Consider the following 22,883-nt stretch of genomic DNA (forward strand, 5'->3'; position numbering starts at 1 on the left):
CATCATAGTCACTGGAGCTTATGCCAGTTGAGAATCTGGCCTTTGATTTTGCATGATTGAATCATAAATTACTAACTAATTTACTAAACTCCTATCTTATGGCTCCCATTCAGGAAGATACTTAAGCATATGTCTAACTTTCAGCATGCGAGTAGTCTTAGGGCTTGCGTACCCATTGGGGTTATGTGCTCTATGGGAGGTGTAATTTCTAAAGCATGCTAATGTGTTATGCATTAATTGGCCCATGTAGCCCTGCTGGTGCGCACTAGAGGTTCTCCAGAGGGCTTTAATGTAGTATTGTTTAAAACAGCACTACAGAGCACCCTAGGGAACTTTTAATGCACACCAGCAGGGTTTGCATGGACCAATTAATGTGCATGTTAGTGCACTTTAGAAATCACACCCCGGTAAAGAGCATTACCCCACTGTGTAGACAAGCTCTTAGTAAAATCAATGAGACTACTCATGCTTAAAGTCAGGCACGTACTTCAGTATCTGAGTTAGAGCCTGTGTTACCATTGGAAAATTTGATTTTTATGTATTTTTTAATAAAACCACTCATCTTCCTAGTTCTCTAGTACATTAATTTTTTTTATTCAGTGTATCGGGAGACCGTAGCATTTTAATAACAATATCATGCCAAAATATGCAGTATGTTTTCTTTAATTTTGTTCCTCGATTTTCCAGAGTGGCTTTTCTCTTTATATTTGCATTTTAGAAAATCATCCTAGTGTCCTGAAGACTGAAAATTTGAAAGCGGTTTAAAGAAAGTTTAAGATGTCACCTTTCCTAATCCTTAATGGAAATAGATTGAAATGGAAATTAAGAGAGAGCATTTTTTGCGCATCTCTTATAATTCAAAAGTACAGATGATGATTGCAAGTCTTAGAGATTATTCATGTTCTCTTTTATATTTGAGGAAAATGGGGCAGAATCTGAAATTATGATAAAGTGCATGAAGAGCATCATTTTGAATAATTCTGTTGCCCTTGGGTTTCATTAAAACATACTAATTCTATGCCACTATGTTGAAAATACCAGGTAGCACCCAATTTTCTTCCTTATACTGTAAGTGCAAAGACTTACATTTTTGAATCTACATACTATTCTAATCCTGCAAAATTAGTCCCTTTAGACAAATTCACTTTTTTTAATATTCCTACTGCTTCTAAATAAATGGCTCCATATAAAGTCATTTACTATAGAAAGGGTATTTCTTCACAATTAGTGGTGATTACAACTGTCAAAGAAAAGTACCTCAACAGATTTCACACTCCTGAGAGTTTATTATTTCAATCCTTTGTCATGTTTACTGTTACCAGTCATTGCTGTTTGTCAGGCAGTATTGGTCATTAAATTCAGCTTATTTTTAGTGTGTCTAATGTGTTTAGCAATTTTACGCTTTTGGAAGTAAAAACATAAAGCATATTCAGACTGGGTCATTAAAACTTATTTGATATCATTACTCTATTATGTAATATCTTTTGCCTTCCTTTATATTGATTTACTTTGTGGTTGAGGGCCCTAGACAACTTATGGGCTGTGATCCACTTCAGCCTAGCAACCCTGCCAGCTAACTTCCAGAAAAGTTTCTTTCCCTTCATTGGGAGCATCACACTGCCCTGCAGAGAGTCAACCTGAGCCATATGCACTCTCTTTTGAGAGTTTAAGTAGTAAATGGAACACATGAACCTTGAGTTGGATTTTGTAAGAGGTACATGTCACTCAGGATACATTGTCAATATAGGCTGCATAGACCAATTTACAAGAGATATTCATTGGTGATGGTGGTAGTGGACTGATGCTTCACTGGGGACAAAGCTGATTTCCAGTTAATGTGTTGCTGATGTATGACACCCACCTAAAGTATTTCTTTTTAGCTTTTTCTTTTAAAAAAAATACACATGCATACTTGTGGCATTGGCGGTGAGAACCAAACATTTCACCAGAGTGGGTCACTAGAGTGCATCCTGGATCCAGCATCAATGACAATCTGGTGACTGGGCATGCCCTGTGGGGGACTTGAGCTTAGTTTTCTCAATCCAGTTCTTTCTCAGTGAGTGTCCACATCACCAAAACCCTCCAGCACACTTGTTGGCAACCTCAGCTAAAGCCAAAGGCTGGATGGGCATTTGGGGTGAACTAATTTCTTGCTACTAGAGGTAGCCCCTTATGGTCATGATATCACGACATTGAGAAAAAGTTTGCACAGCTGCTGCCTGTAAATACATAGACTTCAGTCTCTAGCGTTTTTCACCAGCACTAACAAATGAGAAAAGATAGTGTATATAAGCCTCAGTTTTTCCAGAAGTGACTAGTGATTTTCAGAATTCAACTTGACACATTTCAGGAGCCTGATTTTCAGAAAGTGCTGAGTCCCCAGAAATGGCGCATTCAAGATTACTAGTTGATTTGAAAAATGAAGGCTATAAAATACACTGACATAGTAAACATCTTCCTCCATTTTCAAAAGCAGTTTGCAAAGAATAAAGTGAAATACACCAGGTGAAATCCTGGCCCTATTATCGTCAATGGGGTCAGGATTTTACCCTATCTACATCTTTGTATATTTACAGAGGTATGCTGCATTTTCACAGCCAATGTTACTCCTAAATCCCTTTTGGTGTAGGAAAACAAGCGTTTTCCTGTGTTTCCCTACTTCTAAATAGGACTGTGACTTGGTGCGTCTGGAGTTCCAATTATGATGATGACCTTAGAAGGCCTTACTTCTGCCTGTGCCAGTAACTGATACTGCATTCTATGCACAAGATCATAATATTGTATATTATGGACAGACAAATTATCAGTCCATAGTTAAGATTGAATTTAGCTTCTCATTATGACCCTGATTTTCATCACCTTCCTAACCTGAGGAAAACAAAACCAATATACAGTAAAATTTCAAAATAGCCCTGTGATTTTTACTGGATACAACTTGCAAGGGATATATGTTTGATATGCTTTTTTTTTTTTAATAACAGATATTGGTAGTGTTTTGAAAGCCATCTGAAGGAGCTTTCTAAATATGTTTCTGAAGGGATCATAATAAAATCTTTTAGTGCAGAGCAAGCCTGTTTTGGAGGAAGATGAAATAAAAGTGCCTGTGTTTGAATTTTATAAGAAAGGCTTAGTAATATCAGACCTTGAACTGCAGCAACTATCAATACTGAGGCAACCCAATTATACTGTAGAAACTGAAACTGAACACAATGCCCAAGGCGTTGGGGGCAAGAGCATCTTGCTTAGCAAGTTAGATCTACATTTTCCCCTGATGAATGAAAAACACACAATGAACGTTTCTTTCCATGGTTACAGAAATCCAGAGCAAGCGTCAGGAAAGAAAGAGAAGAAGCACAGCAAATCCAGCCTATAGCGGACTCTTGGAAACTGAGGTACTTTATCATTCACTTTTCACCACAGTTCTGTTCTATTCCAATAAAAGGCTTAAGTGCTTCTTATTGCAAAAGTACATATGAATGAGGAACTCATATGATTGGTGGGGGTGGGGGTATAAAACAAACATGTTTTATCTCAGTTTGTAGGCAACAGCTTTTCACATCCGAACATCATTTGGCTCTAACTGGAACTCTTGTTGATGGTCTGAGCAGAGGCCAAAAAAGACTAAATAAACATGGGACCTAATTACTCTCTTTCCCATAGAGAAGGGTCTTTCCAGGTCAGGACTGAAGAACAGTGGTGGGTCAGTATGTTGAAACGTGCACTGCTGCTACACATGTAATACTTGTCAATGAAAAAGCAGAGAAGTCTTCATTTTCCAAAGAAGACAATCTAGCCCTTTCATGAGCATTTATTAACTAATGTGCCTATGGTCCTGTTGATAATAAAGGAACTCTGAAGTGAAACCCTGGCATCTAATTTCTGCTCTTTTATTCCAGTACTACCGTATTCAATGAGCTTTCGCAGGTGTGACAAAATTTGACCCTCGTCTAGCATTGGATTCAAAGCTTGGGTTATTTAAAAAAAAAAAAACATACATTTTGACTTTCTCATTTTGTTCTGATAATGGCAAAATATTTTGAAAAGGTTAAAAGCATTTTACCTATCGTGTAGATTTACTTTTATATCATTAAAATTAATATTTTACTGTAATAAAAGTTAACAAAATGGATCAACATTATTAAAATGAAACATTTTACCATATTAAAATGAAATATGTTGACAAGGAAGCTATTAGACATTATCTAAACTAAATGTTATGATAGTTTTCAATTAAAATTTTTCAGAACCTTTGTTCCACAGGGAATTTGGAAATGTTATCATTCAATTGTAATTCAGAATAAAAAAAATTGAAATCTCCCATAGAATGGAAATTTTGGTTTCTGGCAAGCTCTACATATAAGGAACATATATTAGTTTTTCCTGTGTTCTATAAACCAAAGGACATGGATTTTGCTTAACAAATTATCAGCAATGCAGACTCTTAGCTAAACCAGCTTTTTGAGATTTCCAGTTATTTTGGCCAGTGTAGTAGAGGGGAGGTAGTTGATTGTTGAGAGAAGGGAACTAACTGGTAAGCAGAATGTAAATGGATTTTTGAGTGACTTATTTGTGAGGAAGGTTGGTCTTGCAGTTTACGGCAGTGGAGTGGGTTTCAGGAGACCTGAATTCTATTCCCAGTCTTGCCCACAGACTTGCTTTGTAACATTGGGCAAATTGCTTAATCTCTTTCTGCCTCAGTTATCCCTATTACACAGATGGGGAATGTTGATGTTTCCTTTTCCCCACCCCCTCTGTCTTATTAATTCAAACTGTGAGTCTCTTGCTATATGTGCATATAGTGCCCAGCTCAATGGGGACCTCAGTATTATTCGTATTTTATTTGTGTTGTCTCATATAAGGTCCATTTGGCTTGAAGTGTACTACTACTGGATTGTTTAAAATGTATTTTGCATGGGTTTTTTGGTCCTAACCTGAGCAGTATTTTTGAGAAATTAAATTAAGTTGTATAGGGTTGATGAGGAGGTAAATACATTTATCATATCCTTGTTCTTATTAGACTTTATTCTCAAAAGTATATCCTGAAGTGAAGAATAGCATGTAGAAAGAATCTTAAAATGAGAGAGTCATGTGGCTGACCAGTTCTGTCCTCATTAAGAGCTGTCATTAAGGACTGACCATAGGGAATGTCATTCAAATAAAATGGAAGCAGATGGTATTCCTCCAATCAATTAGCTTCTCAGATTGATTTACTAATCAGTGTGCTGAGGTATTTTGTGGCATTTTTCAGACATTTTGGCGCAGTTTAATTTACAACTGATCTAGTGGATGATCTTTAATTCATGATTGTTTAAATTGAAATTGCATATAAATTACACTTCTTACTTGCCCCCTCCCCCAAACTGCCGGAGCCAAGAAAATGTGCTTTATTGTGCTGTTAACTGCCTTGATTGTGAATATGAAGTTGCTGTTTCAAATTGGACTTCTGTTTCTGCAGCTAAATCTCTGCCCAAAAGCATGTTTGGGGGTTTTATGCTGTGAAGAAATTATTCCATTCTTCCACCCTGGGTAGTATATTTTTTAAAACAGAAGGAAGGCTATGTTTCAGGCTGAATGTTTTCTGAAGGAACAGATGTCAACTGAAAATTCATTAGCCATCCAGTCATTCATGTATTCTGAAGAGCATGACACTAGAAAGCAGTTTACTAACCACTGAATAAATCATTTGTTAGAAAGAAAACTCTGATTTTCCTGAAAGTAGGTTCAACAACATATATTGGAGGAGCACAGCACTCTTTGTAAGGTCACGGCCCAGGAACTGGATGGCTCAGGAAAGCAATTACCGTGGATGGAGACCTTTATTCTCTAGACTGCAAACCCAAGTTTCTAGTGACCAATAGCTGTTACCATCTGGTAACTGGTTGGAATGTTATTTGGTTGTCTCAATTAAGTACCTAGAGAACAGGTGTCCATAGGTTTGAAATTCTTTCAGACTGAGATGACCTCTGACACCTAAAGGTAGTGCACATTAATGTTTGGGGGGAAATATTTTCCCAATGCCTTTGTGTACAGCTTGCAATCAAAATTTACGTGTATCAAATGCAGATAATTGTCACACAAAGTGGTGACTTCTTTCCCCCTCCTGTAGAAAGTTCATCACCAATTCTATCGACACTAATAAAAGTGTTGTCTCACAGCAACAATTTAGTATGTATTTGTTTATGATAAATGTTCTTTGGGTGTCAGGTTTTTTAGTACTGTTTACAGACCCCAGGAACCACTCCTGAAGCCCAATCAATAATGTTGGTAATTTGCATTTACCACTTGTTAATAAAATCTAATAAAGTGGTCTGTAGAAACCTTGCTAGAAGATGAATAATGCAGCTGTATATGGTTTAGTTGACCATCTGAGAAGCCTTAAGCAGAGTATATTCTGAGTCACAGAATTAGCTTTTTGAGTACTGATTATGCATGAAGGAAATTCCTTCGAGACTGATGGTAGAAAAGTATAAGAGAGCCAGAGCTCTTGAGATAACAGTATGGTTTCTTTTCTCTCCCTTTGCAGCGGAAACGCCTTGCATCAAATTATTTGAATAACCCCTTGTTCCTTTCAGCAAGAGGTAAGTATTTTTTAAATGAATACATTGCTATTATGATGTGGTATTAAATATTTATTAGTTGTATTTGTTATTAATTACTTCTAGAGTACCATAGTGTGTATAGCTATACAAGACCCCTGCCCCTTGGACTGTGCAATGAAAATAGATGGTTACACTGCAAAACAAAAGATAAAGTTATGGAGTCATAAGGATATAAAGCATGATCCCCAAAGCCCTGGGAAATCAGTGGAAAGATCAGGTTTCTAGTGTTGTAGGGAAAAAGTAGATGTTAAGGAGGCAGTATTGCAATTCCAAATGTTCAAAAACCAAGGGATTAGACTAAAAAAATACATTAGGGGGTCTTTTCATTTATCTTCTGGTTTTCAGCTTTTAGGGTTCACATTTTCCAACTATACTCTGTAACTATGAGAGTAGAAACTTAGTTTTCAAAGGAAACAGTGAAATTCTCATGTACTCAGTGACTCCAGGAGCTGAGCCTTTAAGGAAAACACCAAATATTTGTAAGATTTCACAATAAAAACAAATTGGCAACACTGAACTAAATTTGGAGAAGAAAAGTAATGGCTCATGGGAAGAAGGAATAAGTGGCAGGCATAAGGGGCAGCATGTGAAAAGGCACAGAACCAAGAGTGGAAAAAAGGGAAGAAAGAGGGAAAGTTAAGGAGAGAGGATTAAACAGAACATAAAAGGAAATAAAAATTGCATTGTAGGGGGGACAGTGCTGTGTAGAACTGAGGATGAGGGGCTTGAATACATTGCAGAACAGGAGAGGAAGACTGTAAAGAGATGTGAATATTTCTTTCCTCTGATGCAGCTGCTACAACTTAGATTCTACTGTTTATACATGATAGTACTTTAGAGGTAGGAAAGGACAGGGACCTTTATCCTTTTTCTACAATAAAAAAAATATTTTTAAGTATTAAGGTGCAATTAAAAGTGCCATTTTAATACAGATGCAAAGTTGCGACCTGCTTTGGTCTTTTCTTCCTATGTTGCTGATATCCCATTTTCCTTACTCTTCTTATACAACTTAATACTGATGCCTGTGTTTCCCTGTAAACACATGCCTAGAGAGAACGACATTAGCTAGGTTACTCTCAGACCCTCAGTAAATCTCCTTGTTTCCTCTGTGTGTCCATGTTTTTAGACAGGTGACAAAGCTTCAGTGGCATGACTGTCACAAAGCTGCTTGGGATATGACACTGTTTTACCTTAATTGTTAGTTATTTTAGTAAGCACTATAACTATTCTTCCTAATATCTAAAATCCCTGTTGCTGTGCTGAACAATTGCTCCATTGTCTGTCTTAATTACATAGCTCACAGCTTTAGTTATTATATATTTGTATTGTGGTATCACCTAGGAGCCCCAGTGATGGACCCCATTGTGCTAGGTATGAAAACACAGAAAAGCAAGACAGTCCCTGTCCCAGAGAATTTACACTCTAATGTAATTGTCTCCATTGCATAGCTCACCAACTTGCTTATTATACCAACCTCCCTTTAAAAATAATTTTCAGTTTAGATCATTCCAGCAGGTAGAAGAGGAAAAAGTGGACACTTAGAGTAGGTCAACTTTATTGACAAATGTGAAGCAAAAAGGATTTATTTATTTTTGAAAAGCATTGTATATTTGTTAAAGAAAACACAGTGTGCAGGAAACAGCTCTTCCTTTACAAAAAGCGTAGGAGAGAATGGTGCTTGTGATATTCTCGGTGAAATGTCAATTACTCAGATTTTGTTTGTTGGGAAAAATCTCTTAGCTGAAATGAGGTCATGTCCCTGACATGCATCGCCTATATCAAAAACTCTCCAATTATCCACCCCTCTGTTTATCTGAATAGCTTTCATGTGCCCCGTTCATCTGAATAATCATAGTTTCACTGTGCTCAGTGTGTGTGAGCATGAATACAAGTGGTGCTTTGGACATGTGGATCAAATTCTGTCTGCCATAAGTATGTAGACACACACCAGATAATGTGTGATCAGAAAAGGAGCACAAGAAAGAAGTTTCCACATCACTTCCATCTCCTAACCCAAAGAAAGACTACTCCATCAGCTGACTTACAGGAGCGCAGGAGAGAGATTCTAGGACTTTTCAGTGAGACATTGTGCCCAAGTGTTTTGTGACTCAGCAATGGAAATTACAGACTTGCTGTTGTGAAAAAAAAACATTAAAGAATTAATTTTTCCAAACAGTTTCTTGAAAAATTCAGTGTATTTTTCAACCACCTCTAACTACTCTTTCCATCAGGCTTGGGCTACAACCATTAAAGAGTCATCTAAGCGATAGCCCAAAACATGACACACTTTTTTGACATGAGCGATTCTGATGTAGAAGGGTTGATGATAATATAATGCCCAATGCTGCAAGGTGTTGAGCACTCTAGCCATGAGTCAGAAAAGCATTTAAACACATGCTTAACTGTAAGTCAATGGGACTACACCTGTACTGAAAAGGTAAGCACCTGCTTAAGTGCTCTGCTGGTTGGGGGCCAGAGTGTTCCGCTTTGGAAGAGTCAAACCTTTAGAGAAAAATTTTTCCTATCTAGTTAAGCATGGACAGTTCCTATCGATCGGAAGTTTAGGACAGACCTCAACCTTTTGGTACTATGAAATTTTTTAACATCTTCAGCATTTAGAGTTTCAGATGCCCGAATCCTGAAACCTAAATAACATACAGCTCTGAATACTAAAACGTTCATTGGTGTTATTTCAAGTGTCACTCTCTCATGTCCACGTTAAAATAACTGGCTGTAACCCCCCCTTCTTTCATCATTTGTGTCATGGCTTGACTAAAATTCATTGCACTGATGTGTTGTCCACTAACTTGTTCTCTGCCCTTCTTTCATGTGCTAGCAAATGAGGATCCATGTTGGAAGGTATGTTTAGCAAGATTTGTATATTACCACTGTCTGTCTCATCATCATGTAATACAGTGCTTGCTGTTAATTAGTGTAGTCTCTGCCAGGGTACAAAATTGCAATGTTTCCTTTCCCTTTTTTTTTCTACCATTTCTGGAATCTCTCCAGTTTACCTAAATCTTTGAGTCATTAAAGCAGAATTTCAGAACAAGCTGAACTTGTGTGCTTTCGTGTTCACAGGTTTTAATTTAATACTTTGTAGAATCCATTGATTGAGAAAATGCTGGTTTAGCTTTGTGGTATTAATAAACAGCTAAGAAAAATATTTACTGTTCTACTTGAGTAGATCTCTCTCTGTTAAGGTTACAATCTAGACATTTTTAATAGTGCTTTCTAATATTGACATTTTTGGAGAGGCATTTTGGACAAGAGTAATTTTGAGTTTAGGATCTGATGCTGGATAAAGCTGACATGAAACTTTGTAAAAATGATATTCTGAAAGATGAAAACATGATTATAGAATAAACTTATTTCAATAAATCACGTTTTTTCCCCTGGAAAACTAGTAGGAAAATTGAGTTTTTTATGTAATGATTCACAAACCATGAGAGTTCCAAAGTCAGTCTCTCTTTTATTAAAATGTAGTTAATTATATGAAGAGTAATTAACAGTGCCACCAGATTAGCATAACAATTTACTACATGACATTGTAACTTTGTTAATGAGATTTAGCAATATATAAAATGAACTACAGATAAAGTACTAATCAGTCTTGTTTGAGAAAGGTTTTTATAGTGGATCTGTCTGGTTTAAATCAGAAAACAATAATTAACGAAATAGAGAAGAGAGGGATGGGGGCTCTCTATAGGAAATTTGTGAGGGGGCATGTGGGAGAAAGGTGTATTCATGCTTGTTTCCCTAGCTGCTCTTCAAGGCAGTGTGCATAAGACTTGGAACTGTGCTTTTTTTTCCCCAGAAACTTGTGCTTGCTTGCTTTTACTGTGGACTTGAAGGACAAGTGAGCCACATATTGACATTGGCCCACTCATCAAAATAGAACTGCACCTGGTGATATATGTGTGTTGGAAGTGACAGTGACACACTCCCAGAAACAGAGAGGAATAATTTATAACATTACAGGCTGGAAACATTAGTTGATTCATATCTGTGTTTGATTGCTGTCTGTGTGATTGTTTGATTATTTCACATTTTTTCTATTTGTTGCAACTCATTGGATTTTGTTTGTTTGTTGCTGATGAGTACAAAATTGTTTGTCTTCCTTCTACAGCAGCGAGGAAGCTTTTGAAAATGAGATATTGTGTTTGAATGGTCTGTCTGGTGAAGTAGTGACTCCAAGTGCTGCTCATGGAAAGTTATGTTAAGAGTTGACTTGACCCAACCTACCCTTTTCTTATCTTTCAGAATGAAATCCACCACGATGAACACTGTACAGCATGTAAGCGTGGCATTAACTTGCAACCATGTGGCACATGTCCAAGAGCATATCATCTCAATTGCTTGGACCCTCCTCTTAAAACTGTCCCCAAAGGGGTTTGGGCCTGCCCAAAGTGCCAACAAAAGGTAAGTGAGTTGAGGCATGTGTATTGCAGTCTTTCCAAGAAAAGAATAAAGGAGAGAGTGAGTTTGTACATCATAATTCTAGAGGCTGTTTCAGCCTACCATACTAGCTAAGGAGACAAGATTATCGAAAGTAATACAGTAGAACCTCAAAGATACAAACACCAGAGTAAAGGACTGACCAGTCAACCAGGCACCATGTGAAACCAGAAGTAACCAATCAGGCAGCAGCAGAGACTAAAAAAAAAAGGTCAAATAATCTACTGTGTCTGTTTTGCATCTTAAAAGTAGGCTGGCTGGGCTGCCTGTTCCCACCTCACCCCCACATGCTGGGCAGCCACTTACAGCTAGGAGGTGAAGAAGCTGGGGCTGTCAACATAAGGCAGCCAGAGCCAACAGAGCAGGAACAGTGCTGGGGTCTGTGCCACTTTCACCCCTTCCTCCTCTACCCCCCACCGGGAGGGGGACATGCTGTTTTTACCCACCCCCATTCCTCAGCTGGGAGGGGGACACGTTTTCTCTCTCTCTCTCTCTTCCGGGAGGGGGGACAAGCTTGCAAACGCAGTCCAACCCAGAAAGGAAGCTACCAGAGCTTTGTGGCCTGAAGTGTCAGCTACTGGATCTGGAGCCTGAACTGTGCTTTGTTCAGAGTTACAAACATTTCAGAGTTACAGACACAACCTCCATTCCTGAGGTGTCCATAACACTAAAATTCTGCTGCATTGAAGTTTCTTCGGTAATTTGCTGCTTTTGTTGCTTGGTAGTTTCACAGTACTGGTCTCATACCTTACCTTACATTTTTCCCCTCCTGATTTCATGGTATTGCATCCCTCAAGATTTACGCTGAAAGATTAAAAATGGCTGTTCATTTCCTTTACGTTTTTCTTCTCTACAATAAAAACCACCTGTACATACAATTGCAAAGCAAGTAATGTAGTTCTTGCAGACGGAGGAGACAGTGTCATGCACAAACAATGCACCAGAGGATCTGAAGGTTGTAAGGAGAGTACGCCATCTTCTTTATAAGATTTATCATATGCAGCTATTGATAATCATTTTATAAATGCAATTCTAACAGTGTTCACACAAGCCAAATGATTAGCACCAGGTTTGTAAGAACTGTAAAACAATGTTGCTGAATTTCAGAATGAGCGGACTTAATTTTTGTTCCTTAGAATTCTCTGCTCTAGCCCCTAGGAAAAATTACTATTTAGTTTCTTTGGAAATGTCAAAGAGAATTGCTGGTCTATATTTACATTCAGTGGAACCAGCCTATCTTCTCTTTCTCATACCCAATGCAATTGGCCATCTTAGATCAGAATGATGATACATCAAGTCCAGTATTCTATCTCCAGTATTCTATCTAATAGGTAGGCAAAATACCTCTAACTGTCCTGGAAATTGTGTAAGCCTGTATGAAGGGGGCTGGAGAATAATTCCTTTTGGTCCTCTGTGGTGATGATCCAGTGTGAGATTTGAAAACCCCATCCTAGCAATTATGTAGTGACACTGTTTATAGTGAAGTAAAATAAAAGTTACAGAATTTTTCCACTGCATTTCAGTTTACAACTTATAATTCCAATTATACCATTTTTTGTAATAGTAAAGTTCTTTTTGTGGGGTGAGTGGGAAAACGTTAAGAGTGTGTGTGTCTCTCTCTCTCTCTCTCTTTGTGGATTACTAATTTTTGTTGCTCCCTGGATTTATAGGTATTAAAGAAAGATGAAAATGTGCCATGGACTGGAACTCTGGCTATTGTTCATTCCTATGTTACTCATAAAACAGGTACAGAATGGCATGATTCCTGATAAGAAGCTCTCTAGTCCCCAGTTTCACCTTTAAAATGAGAAAAAGAAAAGTGCCTGCCAGTATTACTAAATGCTTTTCATCCCAGCCCCCTGTTCTCACACACATAATTTTCTGTAACATTCACCTTTCAGCTGAAGTTTTCGATGTTCAGTCATGGATTGAAGATTAATTTGTTCTTTTAAAAAGTTTGAAAGAAAAGAAAAATTGCAGAAAAATTCTAAAGTTGAATGAACAATTAATAATAAAACCTTTTAATGTCTATTCAAAAACATCAAATTTTTTGATTTGACATTTCATTTAGAAACTGGTCATTTCCATTCAGTACTTTGTCTTGAAACAGTTTTGATTTTTTTCAAAACAACCTTTTAGCCATTTTCTTTTTTCGGCCAAAACTGTTCACTAAATTTGACCCTAATTCACAAGTAGTTTTGGTGCCCCCCAAAATGCACTTTTTGGCAAATTTACTGCTTGCAAACATTTTAAGACAAGCTCTAATTCTAATTACACTTTAAAGTACAAGGCCAGTGTAAAAATTTCTTATGACTGAAAACATGAAACTCGATGTGAACATAGTCTTTGATAAGAACTAGTGCCTTTGCTTTAACAAGTATTGGTTTTGATTTAATAAAGACATGACTGTCTGAAATTTTGTACCTAGCGTTTGTGAGAAGAAATATCCTTAAATGAATTTGCGTAGCCCTGAGCAGGTAGTTTAATCTCTTTGCCTTAGTTTCCCTGTCTATAAAATAGGGATTCTATATCCACCTCAAAGGTGTGTTGTGGAATAATGTCTGTCCTCTGCTTGAACCATTTCAAAAGTGATAGAGAGTTGTCTTATGTGCAACTGGAAACTCAGTTTCTCTGGCTATGCATTTTGAGATGGGACGGGGTAGACCTACGCAGTGCTCCATCTAGAACACTTAATCCTATTCTCATGAGTCAGTGCACACCATTTCTTCAGTCTGTATCTTAACATTTACATTCTAAACCTTATTGTTCTACAGTCAAAGAAGAAGAGAAGAGAAAATTATTAAAGAAAGGCAGCGAGCTGAAGAGCGAACATAGACAGTTGGAAGAGAAAGAGAGACTTCTCAACAATGCGGTTAAAGTAAGACTCCAGACTGTGGGGCATACTGTCTCCTACAGAATTGGTTATAAAGCACTTATGCTTGAAAAACTGAGATTTGATGGCTTGGAAATGAGTTATGCTCACAAACTATGCATGTTCAAGTTTCTTTACAAAGAAACATATATGGGGTCTCTTTGTGGGGGTGTGCAGGTGAGCAAGATACACTGGCAGGTTGAGGAGCAGAAGGAGGCAGTGGCAGATCTGTTATTGGAGCGCTTCTCCACTCAAATCAGAATACAAAATTAAACATATCCTTTGTCCCATTCTATACACAAGTCAGAGCTGTATAACTACAGTATAGCACTTCCCATCTTTCACAAGAAAGATCTGTGCATGACCAGCTGCTTCAGTGCTAAGAGCCCGCATATCTGTCCAAAAGAATGAGGTAAGGCAGATATGACCATCGTCACCACTCTCAGAAGGTCTAGTATCATAGCAGTGTTCTCGGCATCTCCTACAGGAACTAGAACCAAGTGTTGCTAGAGGGGGTCACCCAAGCATACCCTGATTCCAGGTATGCGTATAGACCACTTCTACCAGTCCCTGCCACTCTAGAGAGTGTTAGCCTGAATTCAGAACCCAAATTCCTAGCTGCTGTGGACATCAGGACTTACTTGAGGCATGGCTATCTGACCACAACCCCGCCCTCAAACTATAGCACTACTAATAATAAGAATCTGCTTGTTTGTTTGTAATATGGTGTAAATACATATTTTAATCTTCTCTATCCCGAAAAATTAAAGTGGCAGTTGCAACAGTAACTGGTCAGTACTTGTTCTACCATTGCAGTTATCCAGGAGAGGCATGTTAAATATTTTATCACGTTTAAAACAGAGTGGAAGGAAAAGTAATAACTTATTAAAAGACATCACAATGGGAAGTACTCCCTTTAACTGTGCATAACCACCATCAGCACTAATGGAAACTAACACATGCACAGAGAGAGGAATGTTCTCTAGTGGTTAGAACAATGGAGTGGATTAGAGATTTCAGAATGAAAGAGAGTTGAAGCTAGCCCAAACTATCGTGTGTGTGTGTACACGTATGCATAAAAATAACTGCTATTGAAGTCAATTGGAGTGGTGCAGAAGCAGAATTAGGTCCTTTGAGTGGGAAGCAGTCTCTCTTAAATGGCAATTTTGGCCAGTGATAATATTTATCCAATCAAAGATGCTTGGTTCCTGAGATTTAGATTAACTAAAAAAGTAAATTACCAATTGAATTAAGTGGAAAACCCCATACACACCACATGTGACAGTGATATTGTTATAAATTGCAGATCTATGCATTTATTATTCACCCTGGACTACTTCACATGCCCTCTAATCCATCTCCCCCAGGGCTTATTCCAAAATCCGAAACCTCAAGTGTTTCCTGCTTCCCAAGAATGTTCTCCCCTAAAACTATTCTGGACCAAGGCCCACAAGAGACAATGTGCAGACCTGGACCAGTAACTGGTTTGGGTCTCATGACCTATTGGAGAGAGAAACAGGAGCTTTCAACCATTAAAAGCCAGAAATACTCTTCCCAGTAGGATCAGACTTCTGTTTCTAGCCATGGTAAAACATTAAATAGTGGCCCTTAAACTAACATTTTTATTCCTGAAAAATATTTGAGGTTGTCTTTAGAAGTTGTTACTGCCATCCTTGTTACTAAATTGCCTGGATTTAGGTAAATGGATTTAAAACAAACACCACTTTATTTAATCTCCCTAAAATGGACTGTGAAATATGTGCCACATACATCAGAGTGTAGTTTGACCTGAAGGTTTTACTGAAGTCATTTGGGAAGACTTACAGTGTTATTGGTGGCTTTGCCACTTTCGAGTAATGTGGCCATTGTAAATCCATGCTAACAAAATCTGTAGACCGTCATCACACGATCATGTATTCTTCCTGTCTTTCAACAGGATATGGTCAAAAGCGCCCTCAGTATATACTTGATCTTAGATTAATATTGTTGCTAAGATCATTGGTGCATATAATGCATCACTTACCGTTACTTCATTAGTTATACTTGTGTTTCTGCTATCTGCAAAGGAGAACATAATTTGTTTGAGATGGACATGTTCTCCAGACATGGAAAGCATTTTTGGGGAGATGTTTGATGCCAATTTGAATGTATTCTCAGTCTCTCCTTTCCTCTCCCCATCTCTCTCTCCAACAGAAATGCTTAGAGCTAAAAAACAGCCTGTTGGCCCAGCAGAAAGGGACTCAGTCATCGCTGGAACGTCTCAAAACTCTCATTAGACTGATACAAAATGAGCAGATGATTCAGGTTACCATGACAACCACCACCACCTCCTCCCTGCTAACTGTCCCCTGGATCAAACCCTCATCGGCCTCTGCTGCCAAGCACAAAGCCTTGCAGCAATCACAGGGTAACAACTGACAGAGCTGTCTGGGGAAAATGGAAAAAAAAAACTTTATACACGCGCAAAGGAGAGATTAAACTGAAACAACGGGAAATGAAGGAAACAAAAAACAATCTCATTTTTTACACATGTAGAACTTAAGCCAATCAGTCCAGTTTGTAGGTCACTCTGGCAGCAACTTCCCACAGAGCAGATTTTGCTGCAGTTTTGTATTTGCCAAGACCTTCAGTGCTTATGAGATTTGTTTTGTTATGTTGGCCTTAATGTATTTATGAATAAGAAGGAAAAGAAATAGTATGGCTGATAGAAAGTGAAGTATCCTTTTTGGAGGGCAGACAATTTTACAAGTTTGCTTTCAAGGGAAAAATTTTAAATACAAAGAGTTAGTAAACTAGTAGGGAGGTAGCTGGGCTTAAAGCTGTTTGAGGGAGGAAACTGGTAATATAAAAAGAGCCGGAACTACTTAGGACTTGACATGGATTCTTAGCAAAGTGAACAAGGTCTGCCTCATTGATTCAGGTGAACTGAAGATGGGCCGTTTGACAAGAATGACGTCATGGGACGCTCACAGAGCCTTTAAAACAAAAAGATCATTTTTTTTCAGTATTATAGCTGAATTGCAGATATTTAAATTAAAAACCTGTATGAAGTTAGCGTTTCTAGTAAAATATTGAAGTATTTTCATGCTGATGCTTCTGTATATGCGTTCTGAAGTATTTAAAGAGGTATGACTGTAAAATTCCTTACTTTTTTGCAGGTCCTTTTTACTTATTTTGCTATTGATGTATTTTTCTCATGGAGTTTTTGTGCAAGATTTAGCATAAACCATATAGTGGATAGCTTTGGCAGGTTGGGTTCAGTTTGGTTTTATTTTTTTTGGTTATGTTTTGAACCCTTTTTTTTAAATAAAAGCAAATAAAGATTGATTTTCTTTTATTACCAGTACAGATAATATGCCAAAAAATAATTTTACATTTTTGTACTGCGTTTTTATTGTAAAAATAGGTAACATGGAAAAAAGCTGGTGGGGTGTTTGTTTGTTTGTTTGCAGGAATATCTGCAAAAATGGTACAGGAAAAAAAACTGCCTCAAAGGGTTGTTTGTCATATTGGATAACAGCAAGAATTTTGGGGGAAGGGTGGACTGTGGAAGATTAAGGGTTTGCTGGGGTTTTGCAAACTTAATTCCTTTTTAAATTTTGTTGATTTGTAACACATTTGAAAATGTTTAGTATTAGTCTGAGAAAATCTTAGAGCTCCTGCTTGTTTCACTAGTGAGTCTTCCTGATACTACAAGGGTCAGTCTGGCGCCTTCGTAGGCCACAGGCCTATCCTGTAATCCTGAGGCCTACCTTGGTAGTTAGTGATGGGCAACCCCTTTTCCTCTAACAATGCAGAGTTTCACACAACCACTGATTCCATCCTTTAGTTACTTAGCACAACAGGTATGAAACAAAACAAAACAAAAGCAAGGAACCACTAGAGCATGACACACAGCTAGTCTCTCACATCAGCATATGACATGGTGCCGAATGTCATTTTTTTTTAAATGAGGGACTGGCCTTTTCAGTTGCCCATCACTAGGCAGCACATGGTCCCCTTCAACCATTTTCACAACTCCGGGAGAAACTGTGCAGTACTATACAAATCTATTTTAATACACTTAACACTCAGTTGAACAAGATTTTTATATTCTTTTATTGATGAACAAAGTGAACTAAGTAAAACACAATTGTTATACATTGATTATTGTATGCCAATTATGCATTCTAATGTGGCTTGCAATGTAAGTGTTTTCAGGTTTAATGTTTTTTTTTCTTCTCAGACAAATTTAAAAAAGGAAAATATGGAAGGTTGAACATGTGAAGAATTTCTGAAGACGTGTCTTGGACTGTTAAAAGTAGTTATTTTGAAAAGGGGACTGTCCAGTGGATAGTGTGCATAGAAAAAAAGTGTTTGTCTTAAATATGCCAATGTAGTTTTACTTCTTTATGATGCATTAAACTTGACTGACAATTTAATAGTGGTGTGGATGGTGTGATATTCATTCTTTCAGAAATACAACCTGCCTCAATCCTTCAGTCCCTTCTCAGACCAAACACCCCCAGAGATCAAGGGAAACTTTAATGTAATCTCCTCCATCCCTTTATGAATTATATGTATTGCAGTAATGAACAGATACCCCACTTACAGATTAGGACCCCATTCTGCTAGGTATAGTGCCTAATAAAAACAGACAGTCCCACTCCCTGCAGAGAGTTTATAATCTATGTAATCATTTTTCCCTTCCACTACCTACACTCTTGTTTCTGCTTTTCTTCACCATCCTTTGTGGTACTGAGCCTCATTCACACCTTGGTTCACCTTCACTGGTCTGTAACCTCTTCTCTCATTCTTATTTTTGCCCCCTTTTGTGAATATCTGCATCATTTCAGAGTCATCCTCCAGTGGTGTCTCCATCAATCCCTTGCTTGGCTTCCCATTTCCCACATGCTTTTGTTTTCAAATACCTTCTATGAAGCCACATCTAAATCATTCTCACTTCCTTCTTATTGTTAGTCCCCACGCTCTGCCTTACTTGACATGTTGTCCTATGTGTTGTCTTGTCTCTAACTTGTGGCCATATTTTAATGCCCTTACCTTACGTGATTGAGGTGAATGGGGGCACGGTACTGTACAAGTAGGTAGAGTGACAGACTTGGGCTGTACATTTGCAAATCACAGTGTCCATGTAGCAATTAAGGACTGTGGGATGGGGCCTTGTATTGAGATTATCCATTTTCTAAATGACTGAAGAAAAGATTATTGAAGGAGGAGAGAGAAAGGCGACAACTGTGCTATAGCCCCACAAAGACATATTATTACAATCATGCTGGCCTGCTAACAGAGTGGGACATATTATTGGCACTTCTAGGTGTGGCAGATTGGACAGACGTGATTTTTAACTGGCTCTTCAGCCTCGTACTGTGTCAGTGTTTAATTTAAGGCTGTTGTGACCATGGGAATGTAGAACTATTGCACTGTTTCCAGGTATTTTTTCCTATTATTTTCTTCCTATCCTATGAGAAACCTCTGCCCCAAACAGAACCAGAAGTCTTTTTTAATGACCATCAAAATTCTCACATAATCTTACCCTATAAAGTCAGCACTGTACTAGTTTACAGGAGCCAGTTACAGTGCTCTGCATGGTGCCTTAATTAATATGGATGCAAGAATGTGCTAGTAATGTGCTTTAATCTTTAGTAATAATTCAAATGATGGTGTTGGCAGAGAGCTCTGTACCTGGTACAGTAGCCTCAATCTAGCAGGCCCTGGCACCAAGTGCTGGCCTTTGAAAAGGATTAGAAACTGAATGTTGGGGTCCTCCTACCCCATTTAAAGTTTTTTTACACAGAGCAGGTTCACAGCATTACAATATTTTATTGTAATGTGTGCAGGACCTCTTCAGAGCCTGTCAGTTATGTTACAGAGGGATCTGATCAGCAAATAGCTATGTCAGAGAATGGTATTGTGTCCAGTCTGACATGAAAACAGCCATACTGGGTCAGACCAAAGGTCCATGTAGCCAGGTATGCTGTCATCCAACAGTGGCCAATGCTAGGTGCCCCAGAAGGAGTGAGCAGGACAGGTAATCATCAAATGATCCATCCCGTCGCCCATTCCCAGCTTGTGGCAAGCAGAGGCTAGGGACACCATCCCTCCCCATCCTGGATAATAGCCATTGATGGACCTATCCTCCATGAATTTATCGAGTTCTTTTTTTAACCCAGTTATGGTCTTCACCTTCACAACAACATCCTCTGGCAAGGAATTTCACAGGTTGTACGTTGGGTGTATGTGACCATTGTACCTCTCTAAACATCATTTTGGCTTCTTTGTCTGAAGGGGATACAAAGTAACTTCTGTCCATTCAAAATGAATTGAAAGCAAATGTGGAAATCATGTACCAACATGGTACATACAGCAACAGCTACTGTTCTAACTGCACTCGGGTTGAGAAGTTACTTGGACATTTGTTTCCTTCTGTATGTGTCCATTTCTGTAGTGTATGGCAGTGGAGCCATGCGGTGTATCCTGTCCCAAAGCAGCCAGTATAGTTACATTTTTGTAACCAGAGAGCATGGTTTACAAAAATACTACGGGTACAATATTACATCCGGAACCTCAGCTAACAGAGCATCACCTTGTCGTGGCTAATCTACATGAGACTGCTACTCTAGTTAATTTATTATGTCGAGTATTAGGGACACATGGTTTTTAACTCAGAGGTTCGTAGGTTCAAACCCTGCTGTTGGTCCAAGCAGGGTCAGTTATGCCTGGTTCAGAAAAAGAGTCTGGTGACACCATGGATAAAGGCACAGACTTGAAAGCAAAAACATTCCTTGTGGGAGCAGGCATGGCTGGTGGTTAAGAACTAATGGGGCTCAGCCACAGCACTATGCAAAGTGTGCTGTGGGACTGATACACGTCAGGGTACAGTCACACCTGAAGCTAGTGGGGCACTCCTGCTGGAACAGAGCTGCTCCGAAAGGCTGAAGTAACCTGACCCCCACCCTAGGACTTCTGCCCTCAGGGAGCAGAAGGAAAAGACATGCAGGCCTCTGTGAGGCTCGTTCAGATCCCATGCACATATACCCTGTTGCTCCTGCTTTTCCTGCCCCAACACCTTGCATGTGCATATTTGGCCGCAGGCGATTCTGACTCAGGGGCTGGGCTTACTGGTTCTGAAGGGATACGTGCAGCAGCTGAGGGTAGAAGGTGCCAGAGGAGTCAGACTAATAGGGTGTGGTTCTCAGCTGCTAAGCTTAAATAGGAAGGGTAGTAGGAGGCGACTGAACTGGCAGCAGTTGGAGGGGAGAGCCCTTTCATGGTTTGGCAGAGGGGCAAGATTGGACGCGGTAGGTGTGAGTGTAGGGGGGAATAGACTCAATTGGTGAATGAATGAGGTTACGGATGTACTCATGGTGTGGGGGGGCATGCGGTGGATCTTGAGAGTAGGAGAGAACACTAAATTGTCAGAGGGATAACCACTGTGGTCTCCCATCCTCCCTTGAAGTGGTGCAACCTTTTCATCCTGAATGCTCAAATGGGAGAGGAAATGAAGAGGGCACCATCTTTTCTTCGTAACCTCCCTTCCCCGCAACCACTGCTCTGAGTATCTTCTCTGACTCCGGTGACACACCAGGGTACAGTCCAGATCAGTGTGTCACCCCTGCCCTGCAACCATGGGTGCCTACAATGCCTTACTGTAGTAGCTCCCACCTGGACCACTCACGGTCTTCCAGCATGCAAGCCACATCCTGAGTGTCTGCGTGTGACTGCAGCCTGCCCAGCCCCACTTGGATTAAACACTTGTTCTCACCAGCTTTGGTTAGACAGAAGGGTGACCTCAACAGCCCTCTCCTCCCCCACTCTGGACCCTACTTTCATCCCCTGCCCTCAGTAAAAGGAGACATTGGTACTGGGATATTGTGAGGACAACTCCATTAATGTTAGTGGGGTGCTCAGGTACTATAAAAGTACCTACACAGATGGGGCCAGTCTTATCCTGTGTAAGCTACAACCACGAGTGAGGTTCCCAACCTGTTTATAGTAGGTTGTATAGTACTTTAATCAAGTAAGAGATCTGCATAGAATCCCAACTCTTACAATTTTATTGCAAGTCTCATGCACTTAGGTGTTTTTTCTTAAAGCCCTAGCTCCTGGATCATGTGATTATAATTTTTTTTAAATAAATTTCTAGCTTGACAAGGTAGGTTAGAGTGGATCCTAAAAAGAACGCGAGTGTTTAAAAAGGGCGGCCGGGTGGGGGTGGGGGTGGGAATCACACACGAGTTCTAGTTTTAGGCCAATTTCAGGGCATGCCTAACGCTCACGTTTTATGACACTTGGGGCTAGTAGTACTGCAGCCTCATGACATTGCTACCCTCAGTTGTGTTTAAAGCCCGGCATAAGGGCGCCAAGACAAAAACAAAACAACTCCAGTGACATGAGTTTCATCTCGCTACGTCACGCGCAGAAGTACCCAGAGTACTTTGGTTTTCTATCAGTTTGATGGCCTATTCATAACAGTGAAAAAAACTTTTCAACCAGAGTCTGCAGAATACAGAACAAAGTGTGCCGAGTAACAGATGCCTTGTATAGTTACGCGGGGGTGGAGGGGGTGGCTTTATCTGATGTGGCTGTTGCCACTCATTTCAGGCGAGTCCTATTCACTTTAATCAGATTTTACAACTGCAGCTCATTTCACCTGAAAAATGAAACCCAGGCGGTATCTGACATCAAGCATAAGAGACTGATTGGTATAAGCAGAAAATGCCAGACTCTGCCTCTGTAAGCCACTTTCAAGTTAACCAGGGTGAATACCATTAAAGGTTAGAGCTTTTTATTAACATTAAATTGTCATGATGGAAACTACTCCACAGACTATGCAAGCACATAAAAATTCCAGGAGAAAAAGATGGCATTGGGCTTTGAATTTGTTGTTTGCATTTTTATTGAAGGATAGTAGGTGACTTTGTTGTTGTTCAAAAGCCATAGAAACACTACACTGG

General features: G+C 39.1%; 1 protein-coding gene across 6 annotated transcripts in view; it reads left to right on the top strand.

The window, feature by feature from the left end:
- Positions 1 to 18,350, top strand: part of PHF21B (PHD finger protein 21B) — a 205,438-nt gene extending 187,088 nt beyond the window's left edge. For all 6 annotated transcript variants that reach the window (XM_084651644.1, XM_084651643.1, XM_084651645.1 and 3 more), the window contains 8 exons: positions 3,316 to 3,392; positions 6,524 to 6,578; positions 9,436 to 9,458; positions 10,863 to 11,021; positions 12,728 to 12,803; positions 13,832 to 13,935; positions 16,123 to 16,336; positions 18,155 to 18,350. In XM_084651644.1, coding sequence (XP_084507770.1) covers positions 3,316 to 3,392; positions 6,524 to 6,578; positions 9,436 to 9,458; positions 10,863 to 11,021; positions 12,728 to 12,803; positions 13,832 to 13,935; positions 16,123 to 16,336; positions 18,155 to 18,195 — 749 coding nt within the window. In that variant the 3' untranslated portion in view covers positions 18,196 to 18,350. The remainder of the gene's footprint in view (positions 1 to 3,315; positions 3,393 to 6,523; positions 6,579 to 9,435; positions 9,459 to 10,862; positions 11,022 to 12,727; positions 12,804 to 13,831; positions 13,936 to 16,122; positions 16,337 to 18,154) is intronic.
- The last annotated feature ends 4,533 nt before the right edge of the window (positions 18,351 to 22,883 follow it).

Source organism: Lepidochelys olivacea (genome assembly GCF_965140295.1).
Source record: "Lepidochelys olivacea isolate rLepOli2 genome assembly, chromosome: 1".
In the NCBI taxonomy this organism is placed as follows: Eukaryota; Metazoa; Chordata; order Testudines; family Cheloniidae; genus Lepidochelys; species Lepidochelys olivacea.